Genomic DNA, 27,710 nt, shown 5'->3' with positions numbered 1-27,710 from the left:
TAAAGGATTTTTCCATGCCCCGGATCCATTTTTTCGGCTGTAGTGGATCCTACCAACACTCGAGAAATATGGAGGTTGGAGTTCCTAGTACTTCTCCATCATCCTAATCATATTTGTCCATGTAAGCACTATCTCTTGGCTTCGTGGATTGAGAGGTGTAGGAGGTGTGAGTGGAAGTAGGTGCCTAGGTTGGCACAAGTGGCGTGAGAGGTGTAGGGGTGCACTCCTGGCTTCCATGGCAGCCTAGAGGTTGGAGTTCCTGGTACTTCTCCATCATCCTAATCATATTTGTCCATGTAAGCACTATCTTCTGGCTTCGTGGATTGAGAGGTGTAGGAGGTGTGAGTGGAAGTAGGTGCCTAGGTTGGCACAAGTGGAGTGAGAGGTGTATGGGTGCATTCCTGGCTTCCATGGCAGCCTAGATGCGTGTATCTATTCCAACCATAAATTGTTCCTACAGTTGTTACATTCCCTGCATCATGTTGCCCATTATGGCGAAAACATCTTTTGCAGTAAGGACCAGTGGGGCAGCAAGTGCATTAAGTGGCATGCCTCTGCCTCGCGCAGGGGAAACGAGAGGAAGTGGATTAGAGTTAGAGTAGGTGTTCCTGTGCGACATAATTTCAGTGGAAGGAATCAAGCATTAACCGCCATAACAGCAACAAGATTCAAAGAGGTATTTAAAACAGTTGCAATTAGTATAGATAGGGTATCCGTGCATGTGGGAGTTGTGGGGCACAATTAGAATTTGTAAACAAAATTTTCTCCACACCAGTTGATCTAACCGGTAGGTCAGTGCCCATTGTTGGTCTCATTGGTAGATCAACCAGGAGCTAAAAAAAAAAATAGGAACCTCATATTGCCCTCCATTGGTAGATCATACCGGCAAATTCGACCCAACCGGTAGATCTAACTGGCATATGGTCCAACAGCTGTAAAAACTCAGAATTTATCATTGATAGGTCCCACTTGTCAATCAAAGTGGATCGAATTGGTCGATCAGTGCGGGAAAATCTATTTTAAAAACAGAATCCGTGACTCATTTTCTCACTTCTAGTCTCACTTTTGGCTCCAGAGAAACGACCGGAGAAGCTTCCTAAGGATTTCCTACCTTCAACCGGGGCATCCTCCATCGATTTTTCACCGTACAAATAACTCTAAATAAGTTTTCTAACCTTCTTAATGGTGAAATTCAAATTTCTTCCATTTTCAAACCCTAGGTTCACTTTTTCTCCATAAACCATAGGTTTTCGAATTCTTGGTTGCATGAGTCTATGAGTTTTTTGCTTTAATCTACATACAACCCATAATGTAATGTATTCTCCTAGGTTGAATTGCAACCATGTCACCAGGACGTCATTCTCATCACAAGACCACGACATCCCATTCATCTAGTTAGTACCAGCTCTGACAGAACATTGTTAGATCATTCTGCCACTGCCACATCACTTTATCAGTTGTACTACTTAGTTGACTCAGAATACATTGTGGTGCACTATGTTGACAACAATGACAACACCACATGCACTATATGTACAACAGCTTATCCTAGATGCAAAAGATGAATTCAGTAAAAATTTGCTTTCTTTATTGTTAATCAAGATAAGTATATCCAATTCCATTAAAAAAGTGGTATCTTCAACAATTTAATTTAAAAAAAAAAATGCATTTTTCTATGAAGACCTAGAAAAAGAAGAAGATGAAGCATTTATTAGAGTTGGACTTAGTTTAAATATCCTTTGGCTCCGAGGAAAAATGTAATCTAAAACCAAATAAAAACAATAAAAGGGGCTTTATTCTACCATAAAACCACACTAAGATAATTTAATAGGCTTTGTAAAGCCATAATAAAGTTTGGGTACAAGTGACGTTAATATTACCGTACTTTATTTGTTAAACACAATGAGGAAAGAGTATACCCTTTATCATACATGTGTAGCATGGCGGTGACAATATAATGATTTGGAGGAAAAGAAGATCCCAAAGGATCAGCTCACTCTTGGATAACGTAGAGGGGGTGAATATGTTATCATTAGTAGATTTAAACATCTTCCACTTTTCAATCCTTAAATATGATTATAATTAAAGTGCAAAAAGTAAATGAGGTAGGAAAAGGAGTTCTATTCTCTCCAAATGGCCATTTGCGCGTGGAAGCCTATATTGATGTAAGTTGGGCTAGCTATCTAGATGATAGAAGATCGACTTCTGGATATTGCACCATGGTAAGAGGGAATCTTGTCACATGGAGGAGCAAGAAGCAAGAAGTGTTTGCAAGATCCAACGCTGAAGCAGATTTTAGGGCCATGGCACAGGGCATATGTTAACTTCTTTGGCTCTAGGATCTCCTTTAGGATTTATGTGTTCCTATTGCTTTCCCCATGAGTGTCTATTGTGACAGTAAGTCTGCTATCTGCATTTCTCATAGCTCTATTGAGCATGACCAAACAAAGCATGTAAAGATCAACTACCACTTCATAAAGGAGAAGTTGGAACAGAGCACTATTTGCATTTCATTTGTAAACTCTGAAGAATCTTAGTAGTAAATTATTCTATCCAATTATAAGAAAGTTAGGCATGTTTGATACGTATGAACCAACTTGAGGGGGGGGGGGTTTTAGGGATGTTTTAGAATCCAAATGGGTCCTTCAGGATTTTGGTCTTTGTAATATTCTAAAACATCATTATAAATAAATGAGGGTTATAAGACATAAGCTCAATTCCCCAAAGCAATACCCCCTTATTTCTTCTATTTCTTAAACACAATTATACCTTATCCTATTCCCCACCACCTGTTCTTGTAGCTCAACCTTTGAAAATCCATGGCACCAGGTTGTGCCGCACCAAACTTGGTCCCACCTAGGCACCATGGCAGCTGGCCATCGCCTTGGCTCACCTTGCTGTCATTACAATTATGTTTGTAACAGTGTCCGGTGAAAATGGAATTTGATCCCCAGTCACGGGTACAACTTCCATAGGCTTTACTAGTGAAGCACCATGGCATATTTCTATGCAATGTTTGGTGCAACCGTCACTGGAAATTCATGTTCTGCCAATTTAATGAGATCAACTGTCTGCTGACAAGGAAGACCCTATTATGCTTTGATTATTTGCACCATTTAGAATCTCCAATCAATTCTTCTTGCCATTGGTCAGTTCTACCCTTAGCTTTCTCATCTAGCATATTTGTAACAACACTAACAGGATCTGATTTTCAAGATTTTGGTATCATTTGTTTCAGGATTCTCATCTCCCCTTTTTATCTGGTCTCCTGTATAATTGTGAAGTTAAACAGGATTCAAACTTCATAATTATGTCAGAATTACCCCCATCATCCATCACTACTCCAGTTGACATTCTTAGACAATGCCTTTGCTCCCTTGGACAAGGTACTACCTTTAACCTCAAGCCGCAGAAGAAGAGAACAGTATCTAGCAATCGAGTAATTTTGGAAAGAGTTCCAAACATTGGAAGGATAATAAATATAGATTAAGCAACAATCTGTTTCCTTGACCCACTCTGACAAGCAAAGCAATTCAATACCATGTGCCAAGGAATTCAGGATAATGAATTCAGGACACCTATTATACATTCCATGTGCCAAGGGACAGCTATTTAGAACTGTTGTCACCAAGGTCACCCAAATGATACAATCTGAACCAAAGGACAGTTGACTCACCATAATCCTTTACATAAGAATCTTAAAAAAGCTAGAAAGCTACGCCCAAGAAAATCTAATTGGGTCAATTTTGTTCCCCCCCCCCCCCCCCCCCCCCCCCCCCCAAAAAAAAGGTGGCTTCATTAATTGGCATGTCTTTACCACCATTCAAGAGGTCAGCTTCTACTCTATCCATTGATCCTGATAAGAACAATCATTTAGACACAGTTTGCAATGTATTCCTCAGAACCTTATAAAATGGCAATCTTTACTTCTCTACACATAATAAATTAGAATTGGTAATAGTTGAGCCTAACCTTAGTTTAGGCAACAAAATGATTAGTCGGAAAGTACTTACATTTGGCTTATGAGGCATCACAAAAGATGACAGCAGAGCATATCTTGGTGGAGGAAGTGCATCAGGAGCTGATCCTGCAGTATAAGCCAACCCCAAAAGGCTATGTATGCCGTCGTAACTCAATTCCTGGATAAAAAGTATAAACAGGTTTTACTTGCACAAATGTTTACTGATGACATTGTGAACTGCAAGTAACTCGGATGGGTAAATCATTATGTGCTTGGTACAGTAGTAGCAACAATTTCCTCAACAAAATAAGGATACTTGTGACACCTAAACATATCTAGGAGGAAGTACGCATGCTAAATGAGATTTTAAAACAAAGATGAAATCATATTAGTCATTCAAAGATATAAAGTACAGAATTCCAATACCAATAATTGCAAGAAAGAGAACAAATAGGAACCTTTAATGTGACAAATGTTGACAAGAAATATGATCTCATGACCACACAAACAATGGAGCCACATTGAAGGAACTTTCACACGCTGAGTTACGTGCATGACCTGGAGATGGCCAAATAGTTATTACTACGTGCATGACATGGAGAAACAGGCTGAAGCATCTTAGATCGACGTTGTTCCTCAGCCTGAATGATGGAATAGGCTTCCTCAAGTGTGGGTGACGGAACACGATTAAGCACATTAGCCCTAATCTGATCATATTCCACATTGAGACCGGCCAGAAAATCATAAACACGGAGCTCCTGCTCATGCTTCTTAAACCCAATAACAACAATCTCACAAACAGGTTGATAAGTCTTATAATAATCAATCTCATTCCACATACCCTACAGATCAGAGTAATATTGAGCCACAGAAAGCTCTTTCTGAGTAGCCCGATGAACCTTCTTCCTCAGTTCAAAACACTGGGCATGCTTGCCCACATGGGAATAGGTGGCCTTAGTGGCCTTCCAGATCATAGCAGCATAATCAAGTAACAGATATGTCTGAGCAATATATGAGGACATAAAATTAATAAGATTGGACATTATCATCCAATTGGCAGCATCCCATTTGTCCTATGTAGGACCTGAAACAAGAGGGCATACTGAATCACCTGTGAGAAAGCCGGCATAATCACGAGCAGCAATCGACAGGTAAGACAAACCAAATCAGAACTTGATGGTGCTAGTCGGGAAGAGGGGATAGTCATGACCAGAGGAATGACCCCCACCTTCTTGAGTAACTGATGTCTCAGAATCCTCAAATGCCATGGGTGCAGAGTCAGTAAGCAAACAATCATAAGAAAGGACAACCAAGCCAGACCTAATCAAGCATCGATATGGGGTATGAATGATGCCAAGACAATGGCCCCCAGTGGGAGAACACTCACCACTGAGAGAGCCTATGAGAAGCAAAATCACCCCACCTTACAAAGAAATTTTGGGACTTAAGGTGGGCCAATGTGTTGAGTTTGTGTGGGCTGTGAGAATAGTCTGTGTGTGGGTCAGTGAAGGTCAGTCTGGACCTATATAGGTCAATGTAAAGGAAAGAATGTCTCACAGGTCAGTGCCCTTCCAAATAGTCTGTTGTTAAGTCTTGGTAAGGGGAATTCAACTAAATTATGGACTAGGGGCTGTCCACAGGGCTGTCCACGGACAGTATAGATTGAAACTAATTACTATAATTGAATTGATGTATAGAACCTAATTCACTCGGAAAGGATGCGCGATCACAGGAATTCATAAAAAAATATTGGATTCAGGTATCGAGTTGAGTGAGTGATTGTGACTTTTTTTTATGGAGTGTTTTCTATATATTTTATTCCATGCTTACACATGTGTAATGGAATGATCGATGTTATGTAATGTATATTATATTTCTACTATAGCACATGTGGATGTGATTTGGGATGGACAGTGTGGGCATGGATTTTGTGGATGTGGACTGTGGCTATAACTGTGGTTCTGGCGGTCTAGGTCACGGTGTGGCCGAGGTGTGTTTTGGTACCGTGGGCCCAGAGGTCAGTATATGTACGAATGATATTGGCTGATTTGTATGCATTTAGAATTGCATTGGGCTACGATCACAACCCCAGTACTATAACCCCTTGCTAATAGGGGCGAGGTATTGGCTAATTCCAATTGGTGGTAGGCCTGACGAGACTACCATGCCCGAGGTACGACAGGACTGTCTAATACAGGCACAGCATGGTACAACGAACTATACGCATAACTGTTAGACAGCGTGACAGTCAGGGTTATTATATAGGGGTTGGCTGAAGGATTGAGGTTCTTTCCGGGACTAACTGATTCCTGCTTGTAACTAGCTTGTATCTCTGAAGCCCAACGTACTGGGGAGGTACATACGTTGCTTATAGCACTAAAACCCAAATTCAGACTTAGTAATTAGGATTATTATAATGGAAATGGATCATGTGGTTGAGCACTAATGTATTATATAATGTATGGTTGTGAGCATGCATTGCATTTAGCATCATGAGATGGAATAGTCATACTTTGTTCTAAGACCACCCAAAAGCTCATAAATACAAGTTGCTCCCCTTGGTCCTACATTTGCAACACATCATGGTCGTCACCACTAACAAGTAGAGAATTCAATTCTTCATACATTCTCTTAAAATCATCAAAATACTGGGTCAACGGAAGACCCTGCCGATCAACACGATAAAAGTCCTAAGATAACTCATAGATGTGGGAGAGATTGTTTTATCCAGCGTCATTCATATACTCCCATAACTCCTTCACAGTATCAATATGGGTGACAAGATCGAAAATCGAATTCTCTATAGAATTTATAGGTTGTCCAGAATTCATCCATCAACGGTATTTCATGTTGTATCTGCAATAGGCTTCGCCTTTATAAGATATCTTGTTGATCATGACCAGTCAGAACAAAGTGCACAGTTTTCTTTCATTTTTGAAAATTGGTAGCCCTGCAAGTTTCTCCTCTGTGATTCTATGAGAGGATTAAGATACAACCTTAGTCACTACACTCTTTGCTTAAGCTATTGATGCAAAGAATACAACAAGCAATTGTCAACAAAACCTTACAAAAAGTTGATCTCAAGAACCCTGTTCCAGAGAAAATCGATGACCCTGCTCTAGAGAAAAATCGGTCCACAAGAGATTGATCTAATAAGCAATCAATCCCAACAATGTAACCCTTCAATAGAGATCAATTGATCTGCCAAAACCCTGACAAACTCAATTTCTCCATAAGATTTAACCCTAGACTTCAATCTCTAATCCACAAATCATAAATCACAAATGAGACCTAGTTTTTAAGGTTGGTTATTAACTAGTCCCTAAAAGACACCAAAAAACAGCATAGGATGTTGCACCCCTTTCAAAGAGAAATCGAAAGAAGCTTCAAATCAAGATTCTTGATGGTTCACTCACCCTTGATTGAAAAAGGAACTTGTGATACTCCGTACCAGAACACAGTTGCATTCCTCAGGTGCCAAGTCATAGCAGTGCACTGAGGGCAGCTGAGCAAGTGAAGTGTACACAGTGAACATGGTCCACCTAATTTGGCCTGTGTACATTGAGCTAATTTGGAAAGAAAATGGGCCTACTCTATGGTCCTAAGGTCACACACTTCAAACCTGAGGACCCAGGGCAAATGGCTGCATTGTGGGCATAATTAAGGATCTGCCCCCCGGCCAGCCAGTGGTGCTGTCTGTAGGAAAACTGCATTAATTTGATGTGGGGCCAACTGCCTCACAAGCATGGACAAACCAGTCCCTCTTCTCTCATTTAAAAACACCGATTTCGTTTGGGAGAGGGAGAGAAGATTGGATTCGGGGCTGCTGCTGCTGTCCTTTCGCTCCTGCTGCCCCTACTGTGCTCTACTGCTGTAGTTAAGGGTGTCATGCAAGTGGTGTATGCTGCTGCTACTATGTTGCTGATGTACTTCCTCAAATTCTGAAGTTTCTTGTACAAGCAAGCTGAATTGGGAGCTGGGAATTGCATGCTGCTGCCCCTTTTGCTGCACCTGCTGCACCTGCTGTACCTACCGGTATACCTACACATATTGTGAGTAAATACTCCTGTATTTACTTTACTGTAGGTGTCCTTCATGATCTGAAGTGTTAATAGTCAAATTCCCAAGCATGCAGCCACCTAGAATGGAACTTTGGACAGCACGCATGGGAATTTACCTAATTCAGCCATAGAGACCTAGATGAAACACTCATACATGCTGTACCTGCATGTAAAGGTGAGAGTTCATCTTTGATTTGGCTGTAAAATAGGTTAATTGCATGATGACACCTGTTAGCAGTAAATTTTCCAAGCATGCAGCCACCCAGAACTGGGAAACCTTGGACTGCATGCATAGGACTTGGGGCTGATTCAATTACAGAGACTCTGTAGATACCATATGCATGTGGTTGCAGTTTTATTTTGTCTCTGTAGTCTCCTACAGCTGGAATTTGGGACATGTATGGGAGTTTTATCCCAGAGATGAAAACCCAGCTGTAACACCCATATAGGCAAATGATGCTTTCTGAAATTGTAATTAGTATACAAACCTGTAGCCCATCCCTGCAGCCACCCACAAGTTGGGTTTGAGCTCTGCATGTTGGGGAACAAGTTTCCAGAGCTAGGACCACCATCCCAAAGAAGAAATTGGAGAAATAGAGTGGGTACAGAGACCCAAACCCATCTCTGGGAACCCTAGAAGTTGGGGTTTTTCTTATATGCTTAAATTTATGTAACTGGGGTTGGAATGCTGAACTTGATCAGCCAATTTCGCATTTGGAGCATGCTATAGTGTCTTGCTGTATTTTGCTAGTCAATTGAGAAGAATTTACCCAGTTCTTCTCTGATTTAGGTGAATGTTCTCAATTGATCTCTTGGAGCTGGAGCATGGTAAATCCATGATCTCTGCAACCCTTCAGCTCCATATGAGAGATTTTTTATGGGAAACCCCAGTTTGGTTATATGGGTATGTTGGTTGTTAGATTGGGAGTTAAATTGGAATAATTCCCTCTCATCAAATATGTTTTCCTAAAGAATCTTATTATGTGAGCCTAACTGAGGCTGAGACATGGACCATCCTTGTTTTCTCATGTCCTTCCACTCTCAGCCAAGGGTAAATTGAGAAGGGAAGTGCTCAGATTTCAGCCCAGCAACTCCAAGTCGCTCAATTATGGAAATCTGTGGAAATTGCTGGGCTGAGATGTTGCTTAATGAATGGGGTGATATGTTGAGTTGTTGAACGACCTTAGGGGAAAGATAAAACCATCCGCTGATGGCCAAGAGCATTGGCCCTCGGCCTTGTACACAACCCAAGCCAGCAATGGTTAAACCCACATGTTGCTGAATTTCAAAAAACCACTGCTTGAGTGGGTTTGAGTGATCTTCTCTTATCAATTTGAGGGGAGTAACCCTCTTGGATTTTACCTTTATGGTATGAGGGATATCCAAATAGTATGAGGGACCTTGGGGAGTGAGAAAAATGCCCAAAGTAGTAGGGAACCCAACAGCCAGGTCGGGGTTCCAGCACTTGCTGGAAAAATTCTGCAGAAAATGACACACCGGTGGGTGCCTGGGGCCTGCCAGTGCCAGTAAGTTACCTTTTCCCTTGTATTTTTAAGAACTACTGTCCCATTCTTTTCCTCTTTAAACTCTTCAAGAATTCCTTTGTTAAGTTGAAGACATTAAGCTTGCAATGGACAAAAAACATTAATTTTCCAAAAATATTGTTAGTCAAATTTGAAATAATGCTGGCATTTGAGAAAAGACCATAGCTTTGGGCAAAGAACCCATGGTTCGAGAACTCGAGCGAAATGTTTCGCAGGTATCGACCCAGGTCGAAACGAAACCTTAGGGGATTTTAAAAAATCACCTGTTTCGACCTGATTTCAACCATGTTTCCCATATTTCGACTGAATCATGGGAAATTTCGACCTTCTCTTGTGCATTTTTTCTCCCAAGTGTGGGAAACTTGGGAAAACAGTGGAGATTTTCATTTTTTGGCACTTATTTGTGCCAAATATCATTTAAGTAAATGATTATTTCATTTACTTAAAATATTATTCATAAATAAGGAAATACCCCCTATTTGAATCCAATAAAAATAGTTTAAAAATCAAATTCCAAAAGGATAAAAAGTAAACCCCCAGTCCAAGAACGAAAACTGGATTTTGGTTATAGGGGTGATTTTCAACTTTTAAATGCTGAGGTTTTTCTCAATTATGACAATTTTATAAATCCTATAATGTTAAAACATTGCTAAAAACCAAAAGTCCGGTAAAATAATCTTTTGTTTTGATATTCCTAAAATTATTTTCATTCAGAAGATTTTAATAGCATTTGCGAACTTTAAAAAAAGTTTGACCGGAGCATAACTATGTCATTACAACTCAAATTTAAGTAATCTTAGACTTGTTGGAAAGCTGGTTTTAAAATATACCTAATACAAAAAGTCTTATGTAAAAATAAAAATCATTTGAACATTCAAACTTATTATAGAACAAGAGCATTTCTCCAAATGTTGATTCTTTAAAACTTAATGTGACTTAATGTTGATTTTTTATGATTTGATATGGCTAAATGTTGATTTTAATGACCTGATATAGCTTAATGTTGATTTTTTTATGATATAAGGTATACATAACTTAATAATGTTAGAAAAGATAACATGTGTGCCTTGAGGGTAGTGAGTCACTACTTGGATGAAACCCTGCCTAGACACTCCACTTGGAATTGAGCCACTACTTTCGAGTGTTGAGTAATTGAGTCACTACTGTTCAGTGTTGATAGATAACTATTGATGATTTAATATTTTTATCTATTTTGGATCATTTGGATTATGTCTTATGTTTTAATGTAGATTGTAGACTATATATAGTCATTATGTAGTAAAGTTTCAGAATTTAAGCCAACAAGTCAGCATAATGATTATTGAACCTTTGGTTCACCACACAAATAAGACTTAATATGTTTTTTTTTTTTTTAATAAAAGTAATGATGTGAATGCGTTAGAAATGTTTAAAATAGGCTATACACAAAAAAATCAGATAAAAAAAACACTGTTTGGGGGTCAAAACCTAAGTTTCCACCATACCAAGAAAAATTCCCCGATATCCTTGAAATTTTTCAGATTTCCACCGAAATTTCGGTCTCCCTAGAGGTCGAAATCCGATACCGTGAACCTTGAAAGAACCACTCCTCATAGATAAAAACAGGGCTACACTAGCAAAGAGTCATCCACAACTTAATCCAGAAAAAATTAACAAATGTGTCTTATGAAATAATAAAATTTCAACTAAAAAGCATACTCACAGATATTATGCTAGCAAGGGAAACGTAGGGCTGAGAAGTTGGTTTCGTAATGTGAATTGCAAGGACACCATTAGACTTTTCCTTCCCTTCTGTATAAAACTTATGATAGATTTGCACACCTAAAAATGGCATATGCTTAGTAACTTTAGGGGCAAAGCATATAGAACTAAATATCAAGAACCTGATGAATGAAATTATGTTTTAATATTTGTTTCGATACTTAGAGAAATCATGTGACATAACAAAAGCTAGGATAACTGACTTTGGGCTTCAACAGGATTCATTGTTCATACATGCGTGGCTATGCAGTAACTTATTATTTATGTATGTATTTATTTATCCTATTTCTTTATTTTTGGTGTATTTTAGAATTAAGAAGTTTTATCCCAGAGCCCAGGCCTTGCCACTTAAATTTTGTTGTCGCAAGTTGAAACAATATTGACGCAACAATCCAATAAGAATAGACCTGAAAAAAAAAATCCACAAACTGATGCGACTCCAAACAAAAGGCTTAACCAAGACCGTTCGGTCAGTTTATGTCTTTATATTACTAGACCTTTTTAATCTATGGATTACCATAACCCCAAATTTGCGAAGCCCTTCCCCTTTTGTTACATGCAAAGCCCATTAAGCATACAAATTTTAAGACTTAAAGAGCCATCGTCACTTTAGGAATCAGTTTATTTGAATTAAGTCTAGGATTACGACTTAAGAGTTAGAGATTTGCAACTAGACAAGCTAGCAAAGTTCTAAGACTCAGGATCAGCCTGGGTCGGACTTTATCAGACAGATTTACCACTGTTGTTTAATAAAAAATCAAATTTGTATTGCATTTTATCCTTGGGCGCTCAGACCGGTCAGGATCGGGGATCCGTCAAGGCCGATAACGATCTGATATGGGCCAGTACTGACCCATCTGATCTGATCCAACCGCTACTGACTGATCCAATCTGAGTTTTAGAACCATGCAAGATAGTAGGATGTAATTCTCATTTTTTTCAATTTTTGGGAGTAGAGAATCTGGAGACTAGGTAAACTCAAGTGAGTGCTCCTGGAGCTTCCAAGGGTAGGGTTTCCTGCTTTGTGCTGCTGTTTGCTTCTTCTAGCAATTCCAATGATTGCTAAGAATTTCTGCCTCATTCCCTGAACCATGGTTCGAGGTTTCGGTTTCAGGCATGGTGGCCGAAACCAGGTACTTTTTTCCAGCAAGTTTCAAGGTTGGGTTTTGGTGGACACATGGCCAAGTTAGGTCCTGAAACTTGTTAGACGACCTATTTTATGCCTTCTAAACATGATAGAACCATTAGATTTTAAAAAATCACACCCAAAATGGTAGTTTATGCTGTATATAATCTCTATCCTAGGCTATTCCACACAATCTTTAGTACTAGAACACATAATTCCAGTAAAACTAACTTAAATAAACATTTGGAATTAAAACACATCAAATTACAAACCATTTAATAAATCAGGCATCACGCATGGTTTGTTAGTTATTGTTACAAAGATCCACAAATATCAGAGTAAACAATAGTACAATACAAGTGGATGAATAATGGGGACAACAGTCCAAGTTATCAATTTTATCAAAGAAGGCGTCGTAGAAGCCTTCCCAGCTCAGGTTCTATTTGGTTGGATGGTTAAGAATCACCGTGGGGCCCACACGTTAGTGTTGACTTTCCTATTCAGTGACTTGTTTTCTCAATTCTGAAATTACCTTTACAGCTACACATGGGCCCACCTTGGAGAGCCACGTAAGGATCTGAAGACTACATCGATTCTGGTATCTATTTTGACAGCTTCATATGGGCTGCACTCGAGCAATCAACACAAGTGGACATAGGAAAACTAAATCGAGATTTGCCAGCTTTATTGTTTCCTTTTTCTTTTTTGGCAAGTAAATTAGCTCATTTTACTTATTTAGATATTTCCTAAAACAATGGGTCAGATTAGGACTCTTTATTTCCTGAAACGATGGATTAGATTAGGACTCTTTATTTATCTTTCTAATTAATTAGATTTTGATAAGGATTTCTTTGCTTTGTATTTATTGATTTGTTAGGCCAGAAGTTAGTTAATGAAAACACAAAAACAGCAATGCTGCTCAAGGGATCCTCTCCCTCTCCATCATGAAGCTCAATCACACCCCCAATAAAAAATCGTGAGTGGTTCTCTCTCCCTCTCTCCTCTCTCGATAATAAGGTAACTTCCCTCCCCTTATCTCTTATTTTTCCTGCTGCCTGTTACAACAGCATGATCCCTATCCCCACCCATGGTTTCAGTTACATGCTTATTAATCCCTGTTTGAAGTCTTATTGCTGTTATTTTGTTCCTTCTGAATCTTTGCATTAAAAATATTTCTGATTTAGTCAATTGGCTGCAAAGTTAAGGTCTAGGATAGTACCTACTAATGTTTGAATATTGAAAGGACATGCACCATCTGATATCTTGCTGCCCCATGTTCCCATCCCCATATTCCCAATTGAAATCTGTTGAGTTGGTCTAATTACTTGGGATTATATTACTTATTCCGCAGTAATTTTCTGATTTTAAATCTACATATAATGATAGATCAAAAAGAAAACTAAGTAAGAAAGATAGGGAGTACAAAGGATGAGCCTCTTGGTTCTTGCCTTCTTCGATTGAATTTACACCAGGTAGAACCTTTGGAAGGGACTCTAACTCCAACATCTCAGAAAATGAATCATGCCGTCTGACATCCTGCTAATAGTTAGGTTAGGAAATCTACAGATTAATGAAATTAAACTAAGCATGATCAATCACCTGAAATAGCATTTATCACCTTAACTTCAAGCAACAAACATTTGTTGAAGAGAAGCATAGTACCTGATCCAATTCTGGGATGGAGACAGAGAGGAGGGGGGGAAAGAAAGAGGTTAAACATGAGTATACAAGTGACTACCAGCCAAAAGCAAAACTTATGGAGCTGTGACTAGAAGAGTCTAATTCTGCATTTTGTCAGAACAGACCACAACTGCTAATGCTTAATCACTTCTTGTTAAAATACATAAATGGAAGACTCAGAATCTCTGACAAAGATCTCAACATGAAAATAAAGAAATGATGCGTTATAACTTGAACTACAAGAAGATAGAATCCCCCCCAAGATCTAAACTCTGCAATAACATGTTATATTGTTAGCTAGAAGAAATATCATATGCTTGTAAGCTTATACACAGATGCTTCATCCAGGCAGCCATGCTATTAACAATTAGCAGTATAACAAATGCAAAACAACGCTATGTTGAGCCTAGGATACAAAGCTAAATCAATCGGGGGTATTCGACGTAACAGGGTTAATGACACCTATATCATCTACACCAACTTGCCATGTGGCAAAGAGGGTGGGTCCATGTGATAGTACAGGAAATTCCTCACAAGGTAGTTTAAATTGAACAGAAAATTACAGACGATGCCACTAGATTCCATTACAGTGAAAATAAATTCTTGTAATTTTATGCCCCTTTAAACTCAATGTTAAGGCACTTCCTATGCCTGTTTCAGGCTGAAATTGGACTTCTTAGATAGCATGGAGTCACTAACATATGCTGCCCAGGTAGTCCATGTTTGTCATGTAGCAAGGGAGTGGAGTTGGTGATGATGACAAAACATGACCAACCCTTGTTACGTTTAATTTTCCAAATACAAAAATAAATAGAGTATTCAGCAAAACAAAGCTTATTTTGGTCTCTTGTGTATTCTAATAAATTGCTATTTTAAACTAAAGAAAACACTTAATACATATTTATGAATAACAATAGAAAACTAACCCAACCCTCCATAATACAAGCAAAGAAGTCCACTTAGAATTGACTTTTTAAAACGACAAACCATCTAATTGACTAAGACATTCAGAATACACCTTGAAGAACCCGCTAGCACTACAAAAACAAAACTATCAACTAATTTTACGAACCTTCCTACCACCATAAACGTAAGCTATTAAGATACGTATTAATGTAGAATTAGAATCAATAAGTCGACCTAGTTCCAAAAACAGCAGGACACTCTCAAAGAACACCCATTCAATCACCAAATAACTCAACAACAGATTAATAACAAAACTGAAATAAATAAACAAAGACCAAGCCAAACAACCTCAGAAATTAAGGAGTTCTGTTACTGAATGACACTCAGAGATTAAGACCCTGACTCACCAATGAATGAGACTGAATCAATGGAGAACAAGGCCCAAGATAATAATTATCATTCAGAACAACCGATTCACACTTCTGGGCAGAAAACTGGGTTCAACTGGAATCGACCAGAATAGGGAGATTTCTCATAACCATCAAACCCCAGGTCTGATTGACCTAAAATTTGGATCGAACCATCCTCCCAATAGATATGACACTCGACCAGAATATGAGAGCCATCAGATAGATGGCTGGATATTCTGGACAGTGATGGGTCGGTGTACCAAATTCTGAAAATTTCTGACAGAATTAAAAAGAACAGATCTGTACCTGAGATGATTGGAGAACAAGATAATAAAGAGAACAGTGGATAGAAGGAACCACTCGTACTTCTCACCACAGAGGGTCGACCAGATCAAACACTAGTCCCATCGGCCTTGATCATACACAAGACACTTCTCAGCAGAGACATAGCAGTTGCAGCTTTAGGAGCTCTTCTTCTTTATTTATAATGATGGGGGAGGGAATTACAAAATAGAAGGTTCCTTAAAAGGAAACCTTAATTTAGTCTCCTAATACAATACTTATTAAAAACTGAAATTAGAAACTAACTACTAATGATTTGACTTAACTAATAACTTGACTCCTTAGAAAATAAATATAATTTAAATTAAACACAACTAAAAAAGAAACTCCCTAGAAAATAAATATAATTTAAATTAAACACAACTAAAAAAGAAACTAATAAAAAAGGAAACAAACTAGTAATCCCGTATGCAACCTTAAAGCCCCTCTTTTAGGCCTGTAAAAGTGTCCTATTACACTCAAAACACATGGAATCAAATGCCGAACATGTATGGAACCCAACCCTGGGCTTATTCCTAATAAAACAAGCCTAGTTTGGTGAAGAATCTGCATCACGTATCGGAGGTATCTTATCATATCGGAGATATTTTAAACCATGGCTTTTGTATCCCCTGTTAAATAAAAGAACTGTAACTACCACCAACCCCCCCGGGTGGGTTTATCTGAAGCATATCTCTGAAGGTACGAGGAAAGAAAAGTTTATCTGCTAAATAGAAATTCCAAACAAAAAGCATTCAAGCAGACACAAGATGATGAGTTGTAAGTGCCCTTTATAGGGCAGTCACTTTCTTTTCCTTTTTCCCCTCCCCTGGTTGTCAAACTAGCAATCGATAATGACAAAAATAATGTATGATGTAGATTGCTTTGCTGTGAGTATAGTATAGAAGAAAAAAGAAAATAAAGAAATATCACATAGCTTTATCCTAAGCACATTTCGCCATATTTCGCGAAATATTTTGGTTTCAACAGACGTTGAAATGAAATCAAAAAAAATTTCATTCACCTTGAAGGTTTTGACAGAAAGGGTTGGGTATACTTGGGTTTTTGTATTTTGGCCAAATCACTCCCATAAAAGTGTGGAAGTTGTCGGACAATAGTGGAACACATCAAAAATGCCGATTTGCTACATTGTTGGAATAACTGTGCAAGATTCAAAGTTGAAGATATATCAGTTTTCCCAAAAATTATTTTTTGACGTTGAATCGATATCAAATTCAAATATAATAATCCTATCTGATCATGTAACATTTTATTATTGATCTTGATTTCCTTTTTAAACAATTACATAATATAATATACATTTATGGCAATACCAAGGTTTCAAGTTTTGGTTTCAAGCATGATTTTGACCATGATTTTGATCTTGATTTCCCTTTTAAACAATCACATCATCGCCTCTTACCGATTGTAGTCACCAGCAGCACACCTCCCTTCAATTGTTTTTTGGCCAGCTGTAGATAATTTCAGATGTGAGTCATTTAAGCACTCCACTTGATTATATTAAAATAAATAAATAAATAAAAGAAAGCACATAAGTTCTCACATTAAGAAAAGAAATGGAGTATAGAAACAACATTTGAACATTTGAATAGACAATCATGGATTAATTTTACCTCTTAGCTGAGAAAAGAATGGCTCCTGGACATGAAGTTCAAATTCAACAGGCTTTAACATCTGAAAAATGGCAGTTACATAATTAATGCTATATAAGACAACCTTATCATTGAATTAATGAGAGATACTATCAGAAGCACAAGCTTACATTTATTAATTCAGAAAACTTATCCAAAATTAGTTTATTCCACTCATCTATTTTCTGATTTTTTATGGACTTATCTTCCTGGAAAATTAATCCACAGCATGTTCTCTGAAAGGATCCAGAAGTTAGAAACTGGCATAGAGCAGATGCTAGAGACTTGTACAAGGGATAAAGCGAGACATATCCAGCAGTATCTGCAACATAAACAACAACAGCAACAAGAAACTAAGTTTCTTTCTAACTATTTGGAGCCGGCTACATTAATCCTGTTCCGCCATATGTTACTGAAATGAACAGATCATGTTAGGAGATAGAATGAATCATAGCTGTGTTAAGTAGGCTATAATTGTCATATTGAGATTATAAGATATGTCATCCACCAGAGGATTCATGGGCAGGAACCAGTGGGGCTCTATACAACACTTGACCAATACCAACGAAGTGGCAACAACCTTTAAAGGCGCTTGAAAGTATTGTCTCCACGTGAACTGGTCAGATGCGTGGGGCAGAAGGCTCATAGTCACCACCACTTTTCCTGATCCAGCCTTTTCTTTGCTTCAGTAGTGAATCAATGACTAAAAATAGGGGCGGGCCAATATCAAGTCAATGAGCGGCTGCCTCCCTATGGTCAATTACTACTCCCTTTTTTTCTTCCCTCTTTTCTTTCTTGCTTATTTTCTGCCCTATTCAGTTTTCAGATTTACCACATGGTATTAGAGCACTGATCTAGGGCATCGTCCTTTCTCTTAATTCAGATTCCTCACAACCGATTCCTTATTCCCTCTGCTGAATCAGGAATAAAGTCTTTTCTCTCTCCTCCCTTAGTTGTGTGTGCTGCAGCCTAATGGTTGCAGGCTTTGTTAGCGGGGTGTATAATATTCCCTTCTAAATCAAATCAACAATAGAAGGGACTGATCGGTACTGTTCCTGGATCAATTGGTGCTCATTTTTCATGTAATGCTGTGATTTGTGCAACTGTTGGTGATCTCGAAGAACACCGGCTGTTGTGGTTCTTTATCTATGAGTAAAAATGAAGCTGAGTGTGACAATTATCGGCATTGTGATTTCTGTACTTTCTCTTGACTGGTGAGTACATTGGTTGATTTTCTGCACGTTAAAGCTTGGTGTTGTAGCAGTAGAATTGCTAATAATAGTGATAGGGAACTATCTAGAGATATAAATACAATTTCAAATTTAATCTATTAAGTTGAATGCTTCAAATTTTTTACTGTGTGAACAAGACGTGACGGCTTATATTGGTTCAAGGGGATACCTTCATATTCTATCTTATCCTCCTCCCAGTAAGGGTATAAAATTAATCGGGAATGTCGGGAGCTAAGCCGGCTGATACGCCTATGGATGCTAATGCTAAACTTGGCAATGACAGTAGAGCAGAATTTGTTGATAAATTGAGGTATATGAATTTTGTCAGGAAGCTGATTTCCTAATATTTCCTTTGCAGCAAGTGTTTTTAGTAAGTTGATGGAGGCACCAGATGAGGTTCCATAGTGAGACTGTTTTTCATGTATTATTTAATCTGAAGGGTGCTCTAGGAAAAGGTTTGATCACAGATGAAATAATCATCTTAAATGTTGTTGGATATTCAGATGCTGACTGGGATATTTCAGTTGATGATAGGTCTAGTAGTGGGTATTATACCTTTGTAGGTGGTACCTTAGTTACTTCGAGAGGTAAGAAGCAAATTAGGTGAGAGTAGAAACTATTGAATCAACAACACAAAGTAAATTCTTCCCACTAACAAAATACACCAAGGATCTAACCAATCCTACACAAGTAAGATGCAGATGTGTTCCATCTTCTTCCTCTTTTCTGAGGGTATACTGTAGGATTCCTCGCCTGAGCTGGCATTGCTTCCCCTGCGGGTGAGGATCCTCGCCCTCTGCCTTCCCCTGCCCTCTTCCCCTTTGCTTCTTCTCCTTCTCCAACCTCTTCCCCCCTCCCCCTTTGGGCATCCCTTGGAATTCTCATTTCAACAGCTCGACCTCTCCCCCTGCTGAGAGCCTTCACCTCCATTATGTCCCCCTGATCATTCTTGGAGACTCCTGTGTTGCCGTCTGCCCCAAAGGCTTGCTAGATTCTGAGGCCTCCCAATGGAGTAATTCCCTGGTTGGGCACTTCCTAGGCAAATGCCCCCCTTTCCACATTGTGAAGCTACGGCGCCCCTCTGGAACTGTTGATACATTTCTCGTTCTTCTTATTTCACTTCTCTGAGGAACAAAATCACTTGAGATGTCTAGAGGGAGGTCCCTGGCTCATTGGAAGAGCCCCAATCTTTCTTTCGCCCCTAGCATCAGCTATTACTTCTGAATCTTGTCGATTTCTCCACTATTCCCCTCTGGGTTTCCCTACCTGGGCTGCCTATGCACTTCTGGTGCTCTAAGGGATTAAGTGCGATCAGGTCTATGTTGGGTACCCCCCTCTGTTCTAATACTCGCACCAAGCGGCAGGACCGTCTCACTTATGCAAGAATCTGCATTGAAATAGCGGCTGCTGATGCCCTCCCTTCTTCCATTTCCATTCAAGATGGAGATGATTTCTCTTTCCAACAGGCCGTCCTCTATAACTGGAAGCCTCCGCAATGCCTCAGCTGCCAAGATTTTGGTCATGCCATGACATCTTGCCCTCTCAAGCCTCCCGCCATGCATGCTGACGCAATCGGCCCCATCCATCAGAGAGACCACTCGCAAATGACGGAGCCAGAGCCTGGCCTCCTCCCTCCCCTCTGTCAGCTGGCAAGAGGAAGAGGAAGAACCCATAGGAGCCACTCGTTCCACCACCATAAATTTGGCCACTGGGCTACCGGAGATCCTCAGGTCCTCCAAACTTGAAGTCCCTTACCTGCTGGGCAAAACAGGTTTTCCGTGTTGGAGAAGATGTCTGCAACCTCGAAGTCCCATCGCATCCTGTCAATATTGTTGACGGAGACGTCCAGGCTCCCCCCATCAGCAACCATGCTTCGGATGGTACGGCAGATGCTGACGACTCTTCCTTCTCTGACGATGCCTCGTCGGACTCCCCCAGCTCTGCAAACGAGGAGACCTCCTCGGACTCCGATGGTGACATTTCGACTGAGGCGTCATCTGCTTTCTTAGACTCCTCTGCTGAAGTCTCTGGAGTAGACCCTCTCTTGTCTAAGAGGTTCCTCTCCCCTCGAACTAATACCCTTGTTATGGCACCTCCTGTCCCACATGCCCTTGTCAACGCATCTCCCACGTCTTCGGTACAGGGTGAGCCCATCAAGCCCATTTCCTTGTCCTCTGAACCTTTGTCCCTGGTCAATACCATTTCATCTGAGCCCATTAAGCCCACTTACAACTCCTCCCTCTTGGCCCACAGCCTTATCTACCCTGACCAAAGGTTTTAAGTATCAGTGTGTATCGTATCGATAAGGGCCGACACGGTAATACGATACACACCGATACGATACATGGAATTTTTAAAACCCTTTCGTATCGATACGTATCCTACGATACGCACCGATACATCACTGATACTCACCGATACGCACCGATACGTATTGATACTCTATGGAAAAAATAAAATTGAGTGAAATGTACGTTTCGATATGTATTGGTACGTATCGGTGTGCATCAGCATGTATCGGTCGATACATACCGATACGGTGCGCTACAGTCATATAATGGCCAAGTTGGGTCATTTTTCAAAAAAACACGATTTTTTGAGGGGTTTTTGTTCCAAAGTTACTGCCAGCCATATTTCTCTCTAACTAAAGTGGAAATCATGGTTGAGAACAATGATTTTACATTTATAGGATAACTACAAACCTTGAATTCTTAGTGCGATACCCTTAATTTAGTATTTATGCATAATACATGTTATCAATAGCTTTTCTTAACAAATTTTTCATGCAAAAGTGTTTCCTATCCATTTATGTGTGTATCTTTAGCGCATCTCCGATACGATATGATACCCTCCGATACGTATCTTAATTTTAGCCGACCGATACGGCAACCGATACCGATACTTTAATCCTTGCCCTGACCAAGCCCAGCCCTTGCTAGCAGACCCTGTTGCTTTAAACCCATCTGCTTCAGATCTCCCTATAGACCCTCTTTTGACCCGAAAGGCACCTTCTTCTCTACCCGATGGGTCCTCCTGTTCCGCCAAACCTGTTAAACCTCCCAATTCCGTGGCTTTGCATAACTCCAAATCCATTAAGCCATCTTCAGCCAAGTCCAAATCCAACCATCGGCAGTCCTACCACTCCCCTACCCCTGCTCCTCGATCCTACCAGAGGAGAAGTCGATCACGTCTTGCCCCTGGTACTCTCGACTCCTCCACTGCAGAGCAATCGCTGCTCTCTCCCAGCCTTGCCTAACCTTGCCTAATGTCCCAAGGTTTCATTTGGAATTCCAGGGGCCTTAATCCCCCTGCAAAGCATACGGCTATGAGATCCTTCATCAAAGAGCTAAGGTCCTCTTTTTGCGTGCTTAAATGATAAGTTACTGTCGTCAATTTCATTTTGGTCTAATTATTTCAAATGGACCACTGGAGTCTTCCTTATTCTGTATAATATACTATTTGCTAGGCTTCTAAAGTATGAGAACTACAAATTCAACAAAACCATATCTGAGAAGTTTTTCATCTTCCCCTTTGATAACCCTTCCCCTCTGATGACGTGACCTGCAATGTGTCACACCCCACTTCCAGTAGACCCAACTTACCATTAGGAATACCGGTGGTGTGAGGAAGACACATACCTGTCTTACAGACCTACTAGGATTTCTGATAGCAGTACCTTAACATTTCACAATCTCACATCACAGACCAACCAAAAGCAGCGGAATCAGAGTATAGTAGCAGAATCATAATAAAATGGGGAAATTATCTAGTGATAAAATATTATCCATAACTGAGTTATTCTGTTACATTCATCCATGACTTATAACATAAATTCCAAAATATAAAATCCACAGTTTATACCAAAAGTATCAAATCATGATGTAAAATCTCACAGTGCGGCGTAAGCACAGTGGTCGCAAGCATAGTCCTGATCATGCTTCGTCGCTTCTGGGATCCACCAGTCGCTCACACTATACTCTGACCCAGAAGATACTAGGACATACGCCATCGGCACCACAGTACCTACATCATCTAAAAAAAAGTGTGTATACGTGGGGTGAGCTTTCCAACTTGCTCAGTGAGGGGTGAGGTCAAGCACATCCAAGCAACAGTCGTAATAATAATGCATGATGCATGATAGCGAAAATTAAACACATAGTCCATGATGCTCGTGATGTAATTCATTTATGTTATTATCCCCCTAACAATACAACTAAGTCTGGTAAATGCTACTATGGTACATTAGGCTGTATCCCTCATCTCGGAACCGCCATCGACTACGCAGAGATACAAACCCTAGCCATGAATGGAAGCCTACCGGTCCCCATATGCGTCCATAGGTCACCCAGCAAACCCCTGATAACCCCCTCCTGGCTGTCATAGCACCAGTACTAATCATCAGCCACGCCTGACAAGTTCCCGCCTCCGGCTACAATCACATCATACTGCAGCTGTGGCATTCCGGAAAGGCACATCGAACATACCACAATGGGTTATCTAACACCTTACCCCCTGTTGGCAAGGGTTCGTAGCATAGGGAATGATACCTAACCACATACATACTACATGCCTTCATAATGATACAGTTAGTATAAATTACACGATACCGGTAACACATCGGCCACAAAGTGTAATCCATCTCCAAATACAATCCCGGGCACACAACACAAATAACACATCGGCCACAAAGTGAAACCCGAGGCCGTTTATCTAATCTAGCATGCATATCACAGTTGAGTATGGACTACGCAACCATGGTACCAATCGTCGGCCACGAAGTGCATCTATTTCCAAATGTAGTCTCGAAGCACATGATACCGGTAACACATCGGCCACAGTGTAATCCGTGACTACAACTAACTCTAATGCACAAAATCAATGCATGAATGCAACAAGCATACGGCAATCATGGTACCGGTACCACCTCGGCCACGTCGGATTCCATCTCACACATACAACCAAACACACGGCAATCACGGTACCGGTACCACCTCGGCTACACTAGATCCCGCCATACATCTCCATAACAATTCATATCATAATCATAAAATGAAACATGTGATAGAACATCATCATTTGAACATTTAATAATCATGTATAACCCTACACATGTGAGCAATTCTATAATAATAAAACAATCCAAAAATAAAGCAACCATCCCTCACCTTGTTGATCTCTGGTTGTGTTAGGGTTCAGATAAGGCCACCGATCAATCCACTCAGTTTTGCTCTTGGGGCTCGTGCGCGTCACTGTCCTAAACACAAGGGTAATCGTACATCAGTATGTGTCGAAAAGATCGGGAGGGACCCACTTGGGTCACCCCCATAGGGTACAGACAAGGTTTCCCAGTGACAGTAATGTCACCGGAAACACCGTCCGAAAATACCAGTGTTGTTTCCGGTGGTGGTGATAGCGCTCATTGAGCTCTGTGGTTCACCAGAAACAACCCACCGGAAGCAGGCCCAGTGTTTCCGGTGGCTTGTTTCCTATAACAGTACAGAACTATCCACCCGAATTGGGGCTTTTCGGCTTGGGCCCGATCGCTGGGATTTGTTCTGTGGACTTTGTAGGGAATGTTCCTAACATCATTCTAAGCCAATAAAATCCCGGTTCCACTGAGCCATTTGGGAGATACATCGATCGAACGATCGAAACCCTTGTTGGTCATTTGGCATTACTTGTTGCCGAAGCTCATCGGGTTTGGTTTGAGCTCGGCAACAACACCAGGAGGGTAGAATACGCATTCCCCGACCTCAACATGGTTTGTACACTAAGATTCCATCCAAACCTATAGCCTAAGTCAAAATGAAGAGAGAGAATGGTGGAAGTGAGTGTACTTACCTCCGATAATGATTCCGGCAACTAGGCGGCAGCCGGCACCAAGCTAAGACCTCCTCCTTCTTCCCCTTCTTCTTCCTTCCTCTCCTCTTTCTCTCCTCACCTATGTTGGGCACAAAGGAAATGAGGAAATGAAATCCTCATTTCCTTCTTATGTGTTAAGTTGGACCTTAGGTCCATTTGGTTGTACTGTATTCGGACCGATCGGGTTAATACAACTTTCGAAGCCCGAGAACCCGACCACTTAGGTCCGAAAGGTGCTTACGTCACGGGGAAAGTGTGAAGGATGATTTGGGATCATCCGAGACTATATACGATGCGAGTGACGGGACCCACGGACATCGGAACCTTGACAACAGCCTGTTAGGCTCACCGAAAACAACCCACCAGATCCAAGCCCAGTGCTTCCGGTGGCATATTTTCGGTGATCTGTCTTAACTGTTTGCTGTACAACAGCTGGTCTTACACGGGTGGTTGCCCTCGGCCATGCTCATGGTCCTTCAGCAACTTCGGTACGTGCCGGGATTTGTGTGATGAGTCAAGTTACTTATCGTCTGTGATCAGGAGGTACGAACTCCCTCTAGTTAGACTAGCACGCGATGCACGAACACTTGGGGTCATCTCTCCCCCTTGGGCAATTGGCGGCCGCGAGCCAAAACCTAACCGTGCTTCTGATCTCTAGTCCGAGACCAATCACACAGTTCAAATTAGACCGAGTCAGGGCACGGGTGTAACACAATGTCTCCTTCCCCTTCGGTGGCCTTTGCCACCGGAACCCCCTCAACCCTCACCATTAACCTCCCTCCTCCATCCGATGGCCACCCCTCTTCCCCCCCCGCCTCCTCCTCCTCTTCCACCCCTCCTTCCTCTGCTAGATACTCTGTTTCCACCCTCCTATAACCTATAATTCTTCCCCTGTTGGCCTTTGTCCGCCGGGACTATTAGATATTTTCGAGATTCAAAAGTGGAAATGTTGTGTGGTTGGCTCGTTTCTAGGAAGCAGACCACCGTTCATCAATGTAAAATCTTCCCTGGAGAAGCAATGGAAGCCAGTCTATGCTATATCCACCTTTATGCTCGATAATAGGACTTTCATATTCAAGTTAGACTCTGAAACCGATAAAGCCTTCGTTGTTGATGGTAGACCTCGGCATGTTGGAAAGAAACCGATATTTCTCAGGTGATGAGACGCTCGCACGTCGTTCTCTAAGACAGAACCCACCTCTATTCCTCTGGGTGACTTTTCCCAATCTGCCTCTTCATTATTAGTGTGTGAAAGGCCTTAGCTTGGTTGGATCCCGAATCGAAAAACTGTTGTACTCCAACAAACGTACCAAGACCATGGACAGACTGTCGTTTGCAAGAATCTGTATAGAGGTGGAAGTTGAACGTATACTCCTATCTTCAATAACAATTTTTGAAGGGTAAGATTATTCCTTCACCCAGGAAGTCCAATATGATTGGCGGCCCCCTTCTTGCACAATCTGTAAGTGCTTCGGTCACAAAACAGGGACCTGGAACATTGCCTCTCAGGATGTCCTAGTTTAGCCTTTGAACAAGAACCCTCGAGTGACCACGCTCTTGATGATGAACAACCCACTCTATGAATCTCGATCTCAGTTCTGACCGACCCCAGCAATCCACCTTCTCGGTGAAGATCTCTAAGAAAATCAAATGGATAAGGCCCCCAGAAGACCTTGCCGCTGACCTCTGTCCCTGGTTCTGGGCCCCCCTCCCAATAGAACATTTGCTCCCATTAACCATTGGTCCAACACTACCGCCTTTGCCTATGGTCCAAACCTTTGTCGATTTTCAACATGTCAGATTCTAATGGAACTACTCACCAACCTCCTAATCTCTTGACTGACAATCCTAGGCACAATCTCCCTCCTCTTCTTCCTCTCCCTGCTTTAGCCACCGATACCCTGGCCTCGCTGACCTTGAACTCTAACCCTTTTCCCTCTTCTGGACAACCTTCTTATGGTTTTGAGACTAATTGGTCCATCCTTGAAATGGTCCACTTCTCATCTAGGAATCCTTCCCTTGCCACCAAATCAAACCGGTCAATCCCTAAACCCCCTTTTATCCCTCTGAACCAATTTTTAGCTGTTCACCTGCTTAATCAATTCTCTAAATACCCGATAGATCACCCCTTATACCTAGGTAATCTCTACAACCCGACCCACCCTTCCAACTAACCTAACCCACCCATCTCCTCACCCAACCATTTAAACACTACCCATCCTACCCATCAAAATATCTCTTTGGCCGACCCACCCACTGGTTCCCATATCCTTAACTCGTTGTAGGTCACGCCCAACCCGACTAGCCTATCCTCTTCGCCCGGTTATGTTTCCCCTCATTTAAATCTCCCTGGCCACCACCCTTGACTGACGTCGACGATCAACAATGCTTCCGTCAGTCCCTCTGGGCTTCCCATCTTGCCGTCAACCTCGGTTCCTGCCACGACTTCATCGCCATGCCCGATTGCTCACCTCCTTACCTCGGACGTCTCTCCATCGGCCTTAGAAGGCCACGCCTCCGCCTGCGCCATTCCATGCACCATCGGATGCCTCTCGCCTCTGGCCTTGGAAGGCCACATCTCCGCCTCTTCTCAGTTGCCCCTGGAAAATGATTTACATTTGAATTGCAGCCCTGGAGCCAACTCCAGCTTCACCAGTGACTTCCGAAGCTCACAGCATTATTCCGTCGACCTTGCCCTGCTCCCCAAGGTCCACTCCCCTCCTCCCTACCACATCATCTCCGGCAGCCTCTGAAGACCTCTGTCTCCAAGTATCTCTACTGCCCTGCTACTCAGGCCCAAATCATAACTGAAACTCTGCCCAGAGCACCATTGAAGGCCCCATCGCAGCTCCCCTTGTTCAGGACTCTCCTCGGCAACCTCTGCAGCCAAGTCACCTGGGTGCTACTACCATAAATAGCACTGATGCCTCCCTGGACATGTGCAATTCACTACAAAACCAACCAAAAGAAAACCCTTCAGCTGGCACTCTACATTTTATGCCTCCTTCTCCTTTGTTAAACCCCACCACCATTACCACCCCACCGACCATTAACAACCCTTCATCCACCAAAACCACCAAAAAGAAAACAAGTAAAAAACCTTCCACCAAAACCAGACCTTCTTCCTCCCCAACTGTCTCCCCTATCATTGGCTATAGCCATCGAACTCCCCCCCGAGTCCCCCATTCCCAAGA

The 27,710-nt window shown here is 41.2% G+C and overlaps 1 protein-coding gene across 3 annotated transcripts in view; it reads right to left on the bottom strand.

Annotated features, from left to right (window-relative positions):
• Window positions 1-3,443: 3,443 nt before the first annotated feature.
• The window catches only part of LOC122070196, a 33,996-nt gene continuing 9,729 nt past the window's right edge, over window positions 3,444-27,710 (bottom strand). The window contains exons 2-10 of one of the 3 annotated variants that reach the window (XM_042634321.1): window positions 23,820-23,903; window positions 17,554-17,744; window positions 17,405-17,465; window positions 17,194-17,242; window positions 14,072-14,126; window positions 13,902-13,989; window positions 11,269-11,387; window positions 4,014-4,139; window positions 3,444-3,856 (exon numbers count right to left, since the gene is read on the bottom strand). In XM_042634321.1, the coding sequence (XP_042490255.1) occupies window positions 3,839-3,856; window positions 4,014-4,139; window positions 11,269-11,387; window positions 13,902-13,989; window positions 14,072-14,126; window positions 17,194-17,242; window positions 17,405-17,465; window positions 17,554-17,744; window positions 23,820-23,903 (791 nt within the window). In that variant the 3' untranslated portion in view covers window positions 3,444-3,838. The remainder of the gene's footprint in view (window positions 3,857-4,013; window positions 4,140-11,268; window positions 11,388-13,901; window positions 13,990-14,071; window positions 14,127-17,193; window positions 17,243-17,404; window positions 17,466-17,553; window positions 17,745-23,819; window positions 23,904-27,710) is intronic. The other 2 variants (XM_042634322.1, XM_042634323.1) reach the window with 2 other exon arrangements.

Source organism: Macadamia integrifolia, unplaced genomic scaffold (genome assembly GCF_013358625.1).
Source record: "Macadamia integrifolia cultivar HAES 741 unplaced genomic scaffold, SCU_Mint_v3 scaffold852, whole genome shotgun sequence".
Taxonomy (NCBI): Eukaryota; Viridiplantae; Streptophyta; class Magnoliopsida; order Proteales; family Proteaceae; genus Macadamia; species Macadamia integrifolia.
The sequence above is the reverse complement of the archived record's forward strand: the minus strand, read 5'-3'. Positions and strand labels throughout refer to the sequence as shown.